A 12035-nucleotide genomic window follows, 5' to 3' on the forward strand; every position below is an offset into this window, starting at 1 on the left:
TCCCAACTATGATAAGTTAGGGAGATGCAGGAAAAGGTGTTTTGTTTCCTTTGCAGAAGATCTCGGCGACCACAGGGGGTGAGGATCCTGGAGGCCCGAGGCCGGATGGACCACAAGAGAGGGTCAGAGCGAGGACACAATGTATTGCGACCTCTGGTGTACCAGAGGTCGAGAGAGGGAGTGTGGAGCAGGGAAATTATTTTACTGCTATTGTTAAATAATCGTCATCGTCACCATTGCATTAATAATATAATCTGCAGCATTGATATTGCATTCAGAGGTTTAAACAGTGTGTGTCTTTCAGAAAGACTAAGTTGCAGAAAGTTTGCATTAATGAAAGCAGAGTCTAAGTTATTCTGAGGAGCAGGTTAGACGAGGCTATTTGATGAGCCTCTGGTCTGGTGGAAGGTCAGAAGTGCAACGGGTGAGATGAGAGAGCATTTGAGGACGACATATACACACACACACTTAGTTAGAGAGAATCATTTATAGGTGAGAGGTTAGTTATGTTTACTCGCAACTGTGAAAGAGGAACAGTTTCTTGTTGTCTCGGCAAGAAAGAGGAAATACCTGGTGTGAATACGTATGAATGGACGGTGACTGGACGGACGAACTGAACTAAGGTTGGACCAACTGGACACTGAGGTAAAGACTGGACTAAGGCTAAGCACATGACTGATGACTGTTCTGTTTTAAGTTCATTTTCATGACATAGATTGGATCATGAGTGGGGAAAACTGAGCATTTTTAGTTTTGTACATTATTTTGACACATGAAATGTGTCAAAATAAAGGGGGGATTTAAGGTTTAAGTTGAAATGGGTTTAGGATCATTTTAGGACTTTTGGGGTGTTTGATGATTTAGATATGGTAAAACTGAGGCAGACATTGTTATTTTCATGTTTAAGTTGAAGGATTAAAATGAACTGAATCCTGGTTAGAAGATAAACTCTTTACACACATAAAGAGCATTTAGATTAGGGCTGAACGATATATCGCATTTGCGATAATATCGCGACATGATCAAGTGCAATTTTCTAACCGCAAAGGCTGCGATTATACTGCGATTATATTATACAATTCATGGGCAGTATATTCACAGCTGAAACCAGATATTTACATACACTTTAGGGAAAAAACATAAAAACATTTTTTTTTTCTGTTAAACATCAATTTAGAGTGAACTTGCAACTAGAAGATCACTGGCTGCTCTCTGCCCAGCATGGAGGTCACTGCAAACTCTCGGTACCTCAGCAGAGCTGGCAATATCATCAAGGACTACTCTCACCCCAGCAACCAACTGTTTGAACTATTACCGTCAGGCCGACGGTACAGGTCACATAAAACCAGGACAAACAGATTCAGGGATAGCTTCTTTCCCAGAGCTATCACCGTAGTAAATAAGAACAAATACAATTGAACCTATTCCATACCGTCACTGTCATTATATTATGCTGCTATTCATACTGTCATTATATTAATGCTGCTATCCTGTATATATTGTACAAACTATTGTTTGAGTACTTACGATTGTTTTTTTGTACTTTTTATATTTTACATTTATATTTATTATTGAAACTTGCACCAAGGGAGTGGCACTCCAATTTCGTTGTACTCTGTACAATGACAATAAAGGCTATTCTAACTTGTTTTGTTTTAGATAAATAAATATTGAAATATCTTTTGAATTAGTTAAATGTCAGAATATAGAGAGAGAGAGAGCTGTCTATTATTTATCACTTTCATCAAATTTAGGAGTACATATACACTAAGTTTATTGTTAATTAAGAAGAAAACTGCAGATGATTGCATTCTGATCTTAAGCAGCCTCTGATAGGTTAGTAGAGTCGGATTTTTTAGTAGAGTCCTCTGTCCTCTGCTGGATGTGTTGGAGAACACTTTCAGCCCTCTGAGGACTGCATACCACTGCCTGAGCCAAGCCAATGTGCCACTAAGCTCCAGCCAGTGTCCACACTGCCAGAGGTCTCCACACATGCTGGTTCGGTGTCTGTCTCCGCTGAAGGGTCAGAGGAACCCGTTTGAGCTGTCTGTCTCGGCTGGAGGGCCCAAGGGGCCCATTCAGCCACCTGTCTATGCTGAAGGGTCAGAGACCTGTTCGGCCTCCTGTCTCCTTTATAGTCGAAAAAGATGTGCTCCTGGTGCACTGGCCATTGCTGCTACTCAAATCGAGCGTGGACCTGGACCTCCAGCAGGCCCCGGGGACCTACGTCACACCTTGCTCTTGTCTCCCTTACAGCTGAAAAAGGTCCATGCTTGTGCCCTGGCCCTTCTGAAATTCCCTCTCCATTTAGCCGAGGCAGTGAGTCGGCCTCCTGTCTCCCTTACGGTCGAAAAAGATGTGCTCCTGGGCGCACTGGCCCTGCTGCTACTCACATCGGGCATGGCCCTTGCCCTCCAGCAGGCCCCGGGGACCCACATCCTCCCCTGCTCTACTCCCCCACTAGCTTCTTCTCCTGCAGTTACCCTCCACCACATATCCAGCACATATCCAGCTAACCCTAACCCACTACAATTCGTCCTGATTGTAGCACAAGTGGAACCAATAAGCAGGATTCATTGGCAAGCAGACAACCAGTTCCAACTACTGGGAAGAACCAGTGCGATGCATTTTGTGGTACGCGTCGTGGTAGCTCCTGCTAGGATTTAGGACAGACCTGAGGCTGATGAGAAGGATCTGGGTGTTGCAGGGCCGTCCTGGCTGACACGGCGCTGCGTGAAGCTCTGGGATGCTGCCTCTGGACTGGCACACTGGGGTGGTGGTTCCCCTGTTTAAAGACCTAGACCTGAGCGTGTGCTCCAACTGTCACACTCCTCAGCCTCCTCTATGCCAGGGTGTGTCTGTCAGTCAGGCCTCTGATTCAGGAGGAAGCAGTTTGTGTCCTGGTCATGATCACTGGAGCAGCTTGTTATCCTCTCGACTGCAGGGTCTGTGGGAGTTTGCACAACCAGTCTACATGTGGTTTGTGAGGCTTCTACTTTTGTAGGATCTTCATCTTACAGTACAAAGAGCCTTTGCTGCAGCTGTTGTTGTGTTTTGGCGCCTCATGGATAACTTTTCATGTCATTTGAGTTTCAGGCTTGTTGGTGTTGCTGAGCTGTGTGCATCGTCTGCGTGGGTTTGTCAGCATAATGGGGCTCATATTAAAATGACTTTACAGTCACAGAGAAAAACTTTAAAACACAAAATCAACACTTTGAACCATCGTGGAAACTACGTGTCCTTACTTGTCATCAAATGATGAGTGTGCGTCCTCACCAGGTGTCACAATCATGTGTATCAAAACGTGTGTAACTGTTAAACAGCAAAATGTGTTAAAGCTGAAAGTCTGACTGTTCAAAGGTGAAACTACAAACACTTGTACATATACAGCTCCCTCCATAATGGCCTGAGGAAAACCAAAGACCTGATGTGATTTCATGTTTTCTTTGTTTCACAGTTTAAAAGTTTGTGGTTCTGTTCTCAGACCTTTGTCACTCACATGTTGTGCATCAGCTGTTTATGTCACTGTGCAGCCAAACTAACTCCCCTCATGTGTTTCCTTTGCAGCTGCTCCTCTGGATAGCATTGAGTCCCTGGCTGCCTACTACGTGAGCTGCGTCAGGCAGGTGCAGCCGGACGGCCCGTACAGAGTCGCTGGATATTCTTCTGGTGCCTGTGTAGCATTTGAAATGTGCTCTCAGCTGCAGACCCAGAATCAGCCTGTGGAGTTCCTGTTTCTCTTTGATGGCTCACATTCATATGTGGCAGCGTACACACAGGTCAGAGAAACACTCGCGCATCTTTATTTCATGTATATGCTGTATAGCGTGTGTGATGTTGGTTTTGAAGGATGAGCTCTGGTCACATGATCTGCATGTGAACAGGTTTAACTGTGTTTTTGATTTGCAGAGCTACAGAGCCAAGCTAACACCCGGCAACGAGTCTGAGGCTGAGACTGAAGCCTTGTGTGCCTTCATCCAGCAGTTCACTGGCATTGAATACAACAAGGTATACTGTCTCTGACCCACAGGTTCACACACAAGTATTCCTTTATGTGGCATCAGCGTTAAAGGCCACACAACCTGAGCTTTTGCCTCACGGCGCCTGTAAGGTAAAGATGGTGACTGTAACACAGTCTGGAGCTGCTGTTCCAGCACAGTCTGTGTGTGGTGCAGGTTTGACTCAACAATGATGTGATGTTTGGAGCTGTTATGGAGACTAAAGTAAAACATGCGGTTAAATCAAACCTTCGTACAGTTTCTCACTGAAAGCTGACATTTGTAACTCCTGAATATCAAAACATCTTCATTTTGCATTTTCATATACATAAGATCTGTGATGTTCATTAATTATGTGTCACTTACTTTTCTGAAAACAACAATATCTCCGCGAGCACGCGGTAACGTTTGCTATGAACTTACAGTCGTCTCCATGGTTACATCCTACAGCTTTTGGAGACTCTGCTCCCGCTGTCAGACCTGAATGCACGCGTCAGTGTGGCCGTGGACCTAATCACCTCCGCTCACAAGGACATCGACCGAGACTCACTGCACTTTGTAGCCTCCGCCTTCTACTACAAGCTAAAGGCTGCTGATGCATATGTACCTACTGCAAAATACCACGGCAGCGTGAAGCTGCTGCGCGCCGAAACCAGCAGCGAATATGAGCAAAACCTGGGAGCTGACTATAAGCTCAGCGAGGTACCGATGCACATTTACATCAGTCTGTAGTACTTATCTTCACTGTGCGTGTGTGCGCTTGTGTGTGTTTCTATAAACTCTGTCTGAGCCTTCCAATGTTCAAACTGTGTACTGCGTCTTTCTTCAGGTCTGTGATGGCGAGGTGTCGGTCCACGTCATCAAGGGAGATCACCACACTTTCCTAGAAGGCGCGGGGGCGGAGTCTATCAAGAACATCATTCATAACTCGCTGGCTGAGCGAGCTGTCAAACCAAGGGAGGGTTAAACATCCACCATCTCTTCACCCTAATTCCTCAGCTTTCCCCAAACTAGACTGTAAATGTGTCGTTATAGGAAGTGTTTGCACTGCTTATGTTTACACGCTACTGTTATCCTAATATCCCAAATGTTAATGGTTAGTGAACCAGTCGACATCCCATCATCTCACAGCTCCATCGATTCCAACTGCAAGTTTTGTTTTTTGTTGCCATATGTTGTTGTTTGCAGAAGTTCATCCCACAACAAAATAACGTGGTTAAAAAATTAATGTAACAAAGTAACAAACACTGACACATTGATTGAATCCTGAATTACATAACATCACTCAAATTGGTGTTTCTGCTCATGCAGACATCAGTAGACAGGCAAACGCGCTGCGACCAGCCTGATGAGCGACTGTGGAGGGAGGGCTGACCCTGCAGCCGTGTTTCTGCACACTAACTACTCGTAACACAAGTTGGAGGCATTTCTTTATTTTGTGATATTTGTTTACTTTTCAGTCATGTGACCACACAGTCATCAGTTACAGTGGCAACCAGCAAATGTTTACGTTGTCAATAAGTTAACAACAAATTAAGTGTTTCATAAACTGTGTTTTAACAATGACACTCGTGTTACTGTAATTTACAGACCAGTTATTTCACTAATTCAGAAGAAAAACTGCTTCTCTTCATGATGGACTGTGTCAAACACACGCTGTTGTTCTGACAGACGCCTGTGACAGAGGCGTCGCTAAGGACCAAATGTGTCTCTTCAGAGGTTAATCAGAGATGTGAATGATCACTGTAACAGTGAGATCATATTTACTGATGTAACCTCTGAGAAACTGTTTCCTTTTAAAGGCTTTGGTCCAGAGATCTAAAACCTCAGCAAATAATCCAAACCTGAGTACAACAGCTGGCCTGAGACCTGTGATTGGGTCAGTGAAGGAAGCTGCTGATTGGAGATGAATGTGCTGAGGAGTCACAGTACGATGGACGTGACAATAAAGGCCTCTGTGTTTTATTGTAACATTTCTGTTATGTTTTGTAGGACTAATAAGGGCCTCAACAGTCGCTCAGTGTTTTCCTTCATTGTAACGAGCCTGTCCCGTTGGATCTATGATTCCTGTGCTTTTGTTGTCGTTACTATTTCTGATCATTTATCTTGTAAATATAGTTTTTGGGTTTTGTTTTTTAGAGGATGGGTCAGTTTATCAGGGACTGAAACACAAATCCTGTTGGCCCAGAAAATTCTTAGTCGCTGTTGGCGCCACCCGACCGTTTAGTTCAGACCATTAAAGTAACGACTGGTTCTATATGACACTTTTCTACATGCAACAAAGGTGGTGATGGAAGGAGGAGAACAAACTTTTTTGTCTGTATTTAATAGCACAATGAAGACCAGACAGCAAAGCAGGGAGGGAGAAATAAAGGGCCTCAGGTCAGAGTTGAACCCGGCCGCAGCATTTACCCCATGACCAGGTGACGTGGTCACCCGCCCGACCCTTACGCACAGCAGTATTTCACGTCAGCTACCAGGAGTATGTGGGTCGAGCATGCAGACTGAACTTTAGCTGCATGTTAGAAAGCCGAGTTTATGAATGAAGGCTAGAACAAATGTCCCGGCTGAAGGAGGAGGGGCTGCAGAGGTGTATAAACACAGGTGGGCGGGGCAGGGCTAGTGTGCAGGATGACTCAGTGACCTACACTGACCCGTGTTGGTGAACATTTTGTTAAAGTTAAATGTTTTCAAGCTGACAAGTAAATTATCCAGCGAGCTAAGTTGAGCTGACCGACGTGCAGTAAGGTTTTCATGCTCTTCACTAACAGCTGATCGCTGAGAATATATCAACAGTAATAATGTCCTGTAATTCCCACGGCTCTGTATGTCACACCTGCGTATGCTTCCCCATCACATTCATCACCTGTTCCTCTGGTGTCTCTGATTGGAGCACGCAGGTGTGTGGAGCAGAGTGAAATCACACACCTAATGCTGTTTTATTCAACCTGGATCTTGGAAGTTTTGATTAACATCAGTGTCAAACATGAACTAACTCTTTGTCCCCTTCAACATTACATGTTGTTTTTTGAAGTAACAGGTTCAGTGATCTTAAAAGGCTGCGGTAACGTGTCGCTGATAAAACACTGAGTCATTTTCAAATTATTCACTTTAGTTCAATTCAGCTTTATTGTTTTATGTGAAAGTCTCCATCCTGTGTCCTTCACTTATCTTTATCCCAGGTGTGAATTGTTCACAGGACTTAAAAGAAGGACGTGTCTGTGGAAAAGGCTCCGGCCAACCTAAACTCCTCCCTCATCAGGACACAGAAGAGCCGCTGAGGCAGCGCCTTGGAGTACGCTGCTGGTCGCGGCACACAGGTGCGCAACAAGATCTCCCGGCCTGCTGGAGGAGGGAAGTCTGGTACTCTGCTGCTTCCCCCAGTTTGCTTCTTGTCAGATCCCAAGTCCTCATCGACGGGCGCCAGAAGGGCAGCCTAAAAGGGCAAAGGTCAAATGTTAGCAAACAGCAACCGATTCTGAAGAAATGTGCTGTGTGATATTCAGAAGTACTGTAACCCGAGTCTCCCACAGAGACCTGATCCAGACTACAGCTCACAAACACAGCTCCTCTACTAACACCTCACTGCAGCTGCACGCTGCTGATCCTGTCTGTGATTAGAAATGATTTCAATAAAGTAAAACAGAGGCTCGTTTTCTATGAGCGTAAACAGGGATCTCTTTTTCAGTCTCAGTGTAACAAACGTGTTTACTGAATAAGTCTTTCAGTAAAAATGTTTTTGTTAATTCAGTAAAATCTGCAAAGATGACTTGTACTGTTGGCAGCAACAAACAGAGACAACAGAGTGTGGGACAGACAGGAAGTCAGGACACGTCTATGTGCTTCACAGTGGGACTAGAACATGAACATTTCTACACACACCACAGGCAGCAACTGTGCAAACCTCCACGTCACCAAAAACACCCTGCAGGTCCCATCAGAGCAACGGCAGAGAAAACAGATGAGCCCGGAGAGACCGAACAGCGTGGGGACGGCAGAACCCATGCTGTCGATGACCGTGGAAGGCACTGAATTGCCCTTTCTGGTAGACACTGGAGCAACATACTCGACATTAAGAGACACACCAGACAGTGCAACACTCTCCTGTCACACAGTTAATGTGGTCGGTTTTTCCGGGATACCGATGACTCTGCCATTGACAGATCCAGCATTGACAAAGCTGGGAAAACAGACTTTGAAACATCAATATGTGGTGTCCTCACAGGTGCCTGCAAATCTCATGGGCAGGGACCTGCTCGTGAAGCTGGGAGCCACGATCATGTGCTCACCAGATGGACTGATTGTTACTCTGCCTGGAGGAAAAGAATTCCCATGTCTGGGATCACCTTCAAAGACTCAATATCTAGTCCAGAACTCTGAACAACCCACTGCCGAAATCTACTGGGGGAGGCTAGTGGAAGAAGGCATTCTGAGACATTATCAGCTGTGGAAACCCTGGATAATGAGCCTGGCCGTCTATTCCCCGCCACGGGATCCTTTCCACGTCACACTCTTTTATGATAGGGAAGATAACGATATCTATCGGGAACAGTTCCAGTCTGATCTCGAGGGACAGACGTGGAATGTGCGAACACATAACATTTATGTTGGACCAGAAGGTGTGGCCGCGGCTGTGAAATTTACTGATGAACAACTGCCTTGGTACAATGTGGGAGAGGATTCAGCCCCTCACATTACCTTGGCGGTCCACGAGGGTCATGGGCCAAGAGATCTGGGACCGATGGTCAAGCGGGCGCTGGACAACGCATGCTGGCAAAGCACCCAAATTCCAAATCTCTGGTATGCACCAAAATGTAAAATATATCGCATAACTTGTTTGTCCAACGATGCAGTGATCTTAGAACATAAAAAAATCTCCAGAATACATGGCAGGGAAAGAATGGATCATCCTGATGCAGTAGCTGAGCTCTTGAAATTGCCTGATACTTTGTGGTCCGCAGGGCCCACAGATGTAGGTTTGGCTAACTGTTCGCCTGTCCTGTTCCAGCTGAAGTCTGACACACCAATTAACAGACCACAATATAAGCACAAAACTGAAGCAGAGGAAGGTATAGCTGAAACCATTGAAGGGCTGTGGAAGGCAGGAGTGCTTGAGCCCTCATGGTCATTTTGGAACACACCTATTTTGCCAGTGGAAAAACATGGGACAGGGAAGTACCGTATGGCACATGATTTGAGAGCAATAAATGCCATACTGAGGACTGATACTGTGCCTGTACCAAATCCCTACACAGCTCTGACCGAAATTACTGGGGACCAAAAATGGTTCACATGTATTGACCTAGCGAATGCATTCTTTTGTCTCCCACTGCACGAGTCACTCAGAGACATTTTCTCTTTCACATACAGAGGCCGGAAATTTAGGTACACACGCCTACCACAAGGCTTTGCACTCTCACCAGGAATTTTCAATCAAGTATTGAAAGAGGCACTCTCCCCATGTCAACTGCCAGAGGGCTGTACATTAATACAGTATGTTGATGATCTTCTTATTGCAGCCCCGTCAGCAGCGGCCTGTACGGCAGCATCGCTCGTGGTGTTGAACAGATTGGCGGAGTGTGGCTTCAAAGTGAGTAAAGAAAAACTACAGTTGGTCCGACCAGAGGTAACATTTCTGGGCCGGGTGATCGCACACAGATCAGTGGGGTTAATGAACACACACAGAGACCAAATTCTGACACATCCAAAACCAAGAACTGTGAAGGAGTTGCTTTCCTTTCTTGGCTTGACAGGTTACAGTAGGCAGTTCATTCCGAACTATGCTGGTAAAACTGCCCCTTTAAGGGACCTGATCAAGAAAGTCGGCGTTCGAAATCTTAAGGCTGAATTGCCTTGGACGCCGGACACAGAGACAGCGTTCATTTCACTAAAACAGGATTTGTCAAGAGCCACAGATCTAGCCACACCTAACTATGATGAGGCATTTTATCTTTATGTTTCAGAAACAAAGGGAGTTGTGAATGGTGTGTTGTTTCAGAAAAAAGGGGGAGGTAGAGATGTACTTATGTATGTCAGCATAAGATTAAATTCAACAGAAGCAAGGCATCCCACATGCACACAACACGCAGCAGGAGTAGCAAAGATAATTCAGAAAACAGCACACATAGTGAGGGAACACCCACTGAGAGTGCTTACCACACACAGTGTAGTGGCCTATGTGAACTCACAGGTATTCACAATGACCCCACTGACGCAACAAAGGTTGAGCAAAATTTTAGATGCGCCAAATCTGACATTCACACATGAAGGAATAAATATGGCAGACCTAATGGGGTCAGGAGAACCACATGATTGTATTAAGAAAGCCCAAGTTGAAGGAAAAATCAGGGAAGACCTGAAGGCAGAGCCCATACATGGAGCTGAGGATTGGTTCACAGATGGATGCTGCCACAGAGATGAAGAAGGATTAAAAGCCGGCTATGCAGTAGTCTGTAGAGTAGGAACTGAGTTTCAGGTGAAAGAAGCAGGAAAAATTGAGGGACAACAGTCGGCCCAGAGAGCTGAAGTGATAGCCCTAACTCGAGCCCTGAGGTTGGCTAAAAACATGAGAGTGAACATCTACACTGACTCAGCATATGCGTTTGGAGCAGCTCATGTGGAACTGGCTCAGTGGAAGAGAGCCGGGTTCAGAACGGCCACTAATGCACCCATCTGTCACCAAAAGGAAATGGAGGAACTGGAAAAGGCCCTGGAGGACCCAGACGAGGTAAGTATTATAAAATGCAAAGGCCACTCACAAGCAGACAGTATGGTGGCAAAAGGAAATCAGAAAGCTGATGAAGCCGCAAAGGAAGCAGCAGGCTACAAAGGACAGAGACAAATGGTACAGGTAACCCCAGAAGAGGAGGCCAGTACTAACAGTATGGAAGAAGTGAGACAGGCTCAGGAGGAGACATCCCCAGAGGAAAAGGGGGTGTGGGAAAACAAAGGAGCCTGGCAAGATGGCGGTTTGTGGAGGGGGCCAGATGGGCGTCCCGCCTTAACGGCCAAAATGGCGGAACAGAAGGTGAATGAGGCTCACGGGCTTGGTCACGTGGGAGTGAAACAGATGGAGAGAAATTTGTGCCGATGGTGGCATCCTGATTTGAGAAGGATGATACTGGAAAAGGCCAGAACGTGCCTAATTTGTGGGGCACACAATCCAAAGCCAGCAGTAAAACCTGAAGCTGGTAAGTTTCTCATGCCAGAAAGGCCAGGCGAAGAGGTCGTGATTGATTATACCGACATGATTGATACAGGACCAGGTGGTGTGAGGTATTTGTTGGTGTGTGTGGATGTTCTGACTGGATGGCCCGAAGCATGGGCAACCAAACGTGAAGACGCGAAAAGCGTGATTAAGTGCTTAATCAATCATTACATTCCAAGGCATGGGTTTCCCAAGAGAATTAGATCAGACAATGGTACTCACTTCAAGAACAAAGATTTGCAAGAGGTAGAGAGGATGTTGGGAGTGCAACATAAGTTCGGGACGGTCTATCATCCTCAATCTCAAGGAAAGGTAGAGAGGATGAACCTAAATTTGAAAAACAAGTTGGCTAAAATCTGTGCGCAGACAGGGCTAAATTGGGTCGCAGCCCTGCCCATTGCTTTGATGACCATAAGATGTTCTGTTAACCAATCCACAGGTTTCACCCCTTACGAGCTGCTGACTGGGAGACAGTTTCCAGCACCCTGGACAGTGGTCCCAGTGGAGCAGCCCAGGACAAGCAACAGGTCTCATGCAGAATATTTTAATGAGTTGAAAGCTCTTGTGTCCAGCTTTACAAAACAGGTCACTTGTGAGAGACCCACGGGGAACGGAGAGGTCCCGGACGCAAAGGCGGTGTGGCTAAAGGTCATTAAGCGAAAGTGGAAGGAGCCCCGCTGGACTGGTCCGTATGAGGTGACCGCCCGGACGGCTACAGCAGTCCAGCTGAAAGGGAAAGGCGACACCTGGTACCACTGGTCGCAGTGTGCACCCGCACACGAGAGCTTGGTGGAGGAAAATTCGTCTTCAAAGAACGCAGGTGTCAAGGA

At 46.0% G+C, this 12035-nt stretch overlaps 1 protein-coding gene and 1 long non-coding RNA gene across 2 annotated transcripts in view; one reads left to right on the forward strand and one right to left on the reverse strand.

The window, feature by feature from the left end:
- Nucleotides 1–3415: 3415 nt before the first annotated feature.
- On the forward strand, nucleotides 3416–4965 carry LOC147316796 (fatty acid synthase-like). The gene is made up of 4 exons (XM_086313355.1): nucleotides 3416–3779; nucleotides 3910–4008; nucleotides 4449–4700; nucleotides 4828–4965. Exons 1-4 carry the CDS (start codon nucleotides 3690–3692, stop codon nucleotides 4963–4965), a joined length of 579 nt encoding a protein of 192 aa, XP_086169481.1. The 5' UTR covers nucleotides 3416–3689.
- Nucleotides 4966–7108: 2143 nt separating this feature from the next.
- Nucleotides 7109–12035, reverse strand: part of LOC147316797 (uncharacterized) — a 33044-nt gene continuing 28117 nt past the window's right edge. Inside the window, exon 3 of the long non-coding RNA XR_015131741.1 lies at nucleotides 7109–7434. This is a non-coding gene — a long non-coding RNA (uncharacterized LOC147316797). The remainder of the gene's footprint in view (nucleotides 7435–12035) is intronic.

Source organism: Aulonocara sp. 'chitande type north' Nkhata Bay, linkage group LG12 (genome assembly GCF_057382095.1).
Source record: "Aulonocara sp. 'chitande type north' Nkhata Bay isolate Kocher_YH1m ecotype deep benthic linkage group LG12, A_spYH_male_GT1.1, whole genome shotgun sequence".
Classification (NCBI taxonomy): domain Eukaryota; kingdom Metazoa; phylum Chordata; class Actinopteri; order Cichliformes; family Cichlidae; genus Aulonocara; species Aulonocara sp. 'chitande type north' Nkhata Bay.

Excerpts from the sequence above, each read along its gene's own strand:
- LOC147316796 (XM_086313355.1), top strand. The coding sequence starts at position 3,690 with ATGTGCTCTCAGCTGCAGACCCAGAATCAGCCTGTGGAGTTCCTGTTT. Across the intron at positions 3,780-3,909 it reads ATGTGGCAGCGTACACACAG|AGCTACAGAGCCAAGCTAAC; the intron begins GTCAGAGAAACA and ends TTTGATTTGCAG. Across the intron at positions 4,009-4,448 it reads CTGGCATTGAATACAACAAG|CTTTTGGAGACTCTGCTCCC; the intron begins GTATACTGTCTC and ends TACATCCTACAG.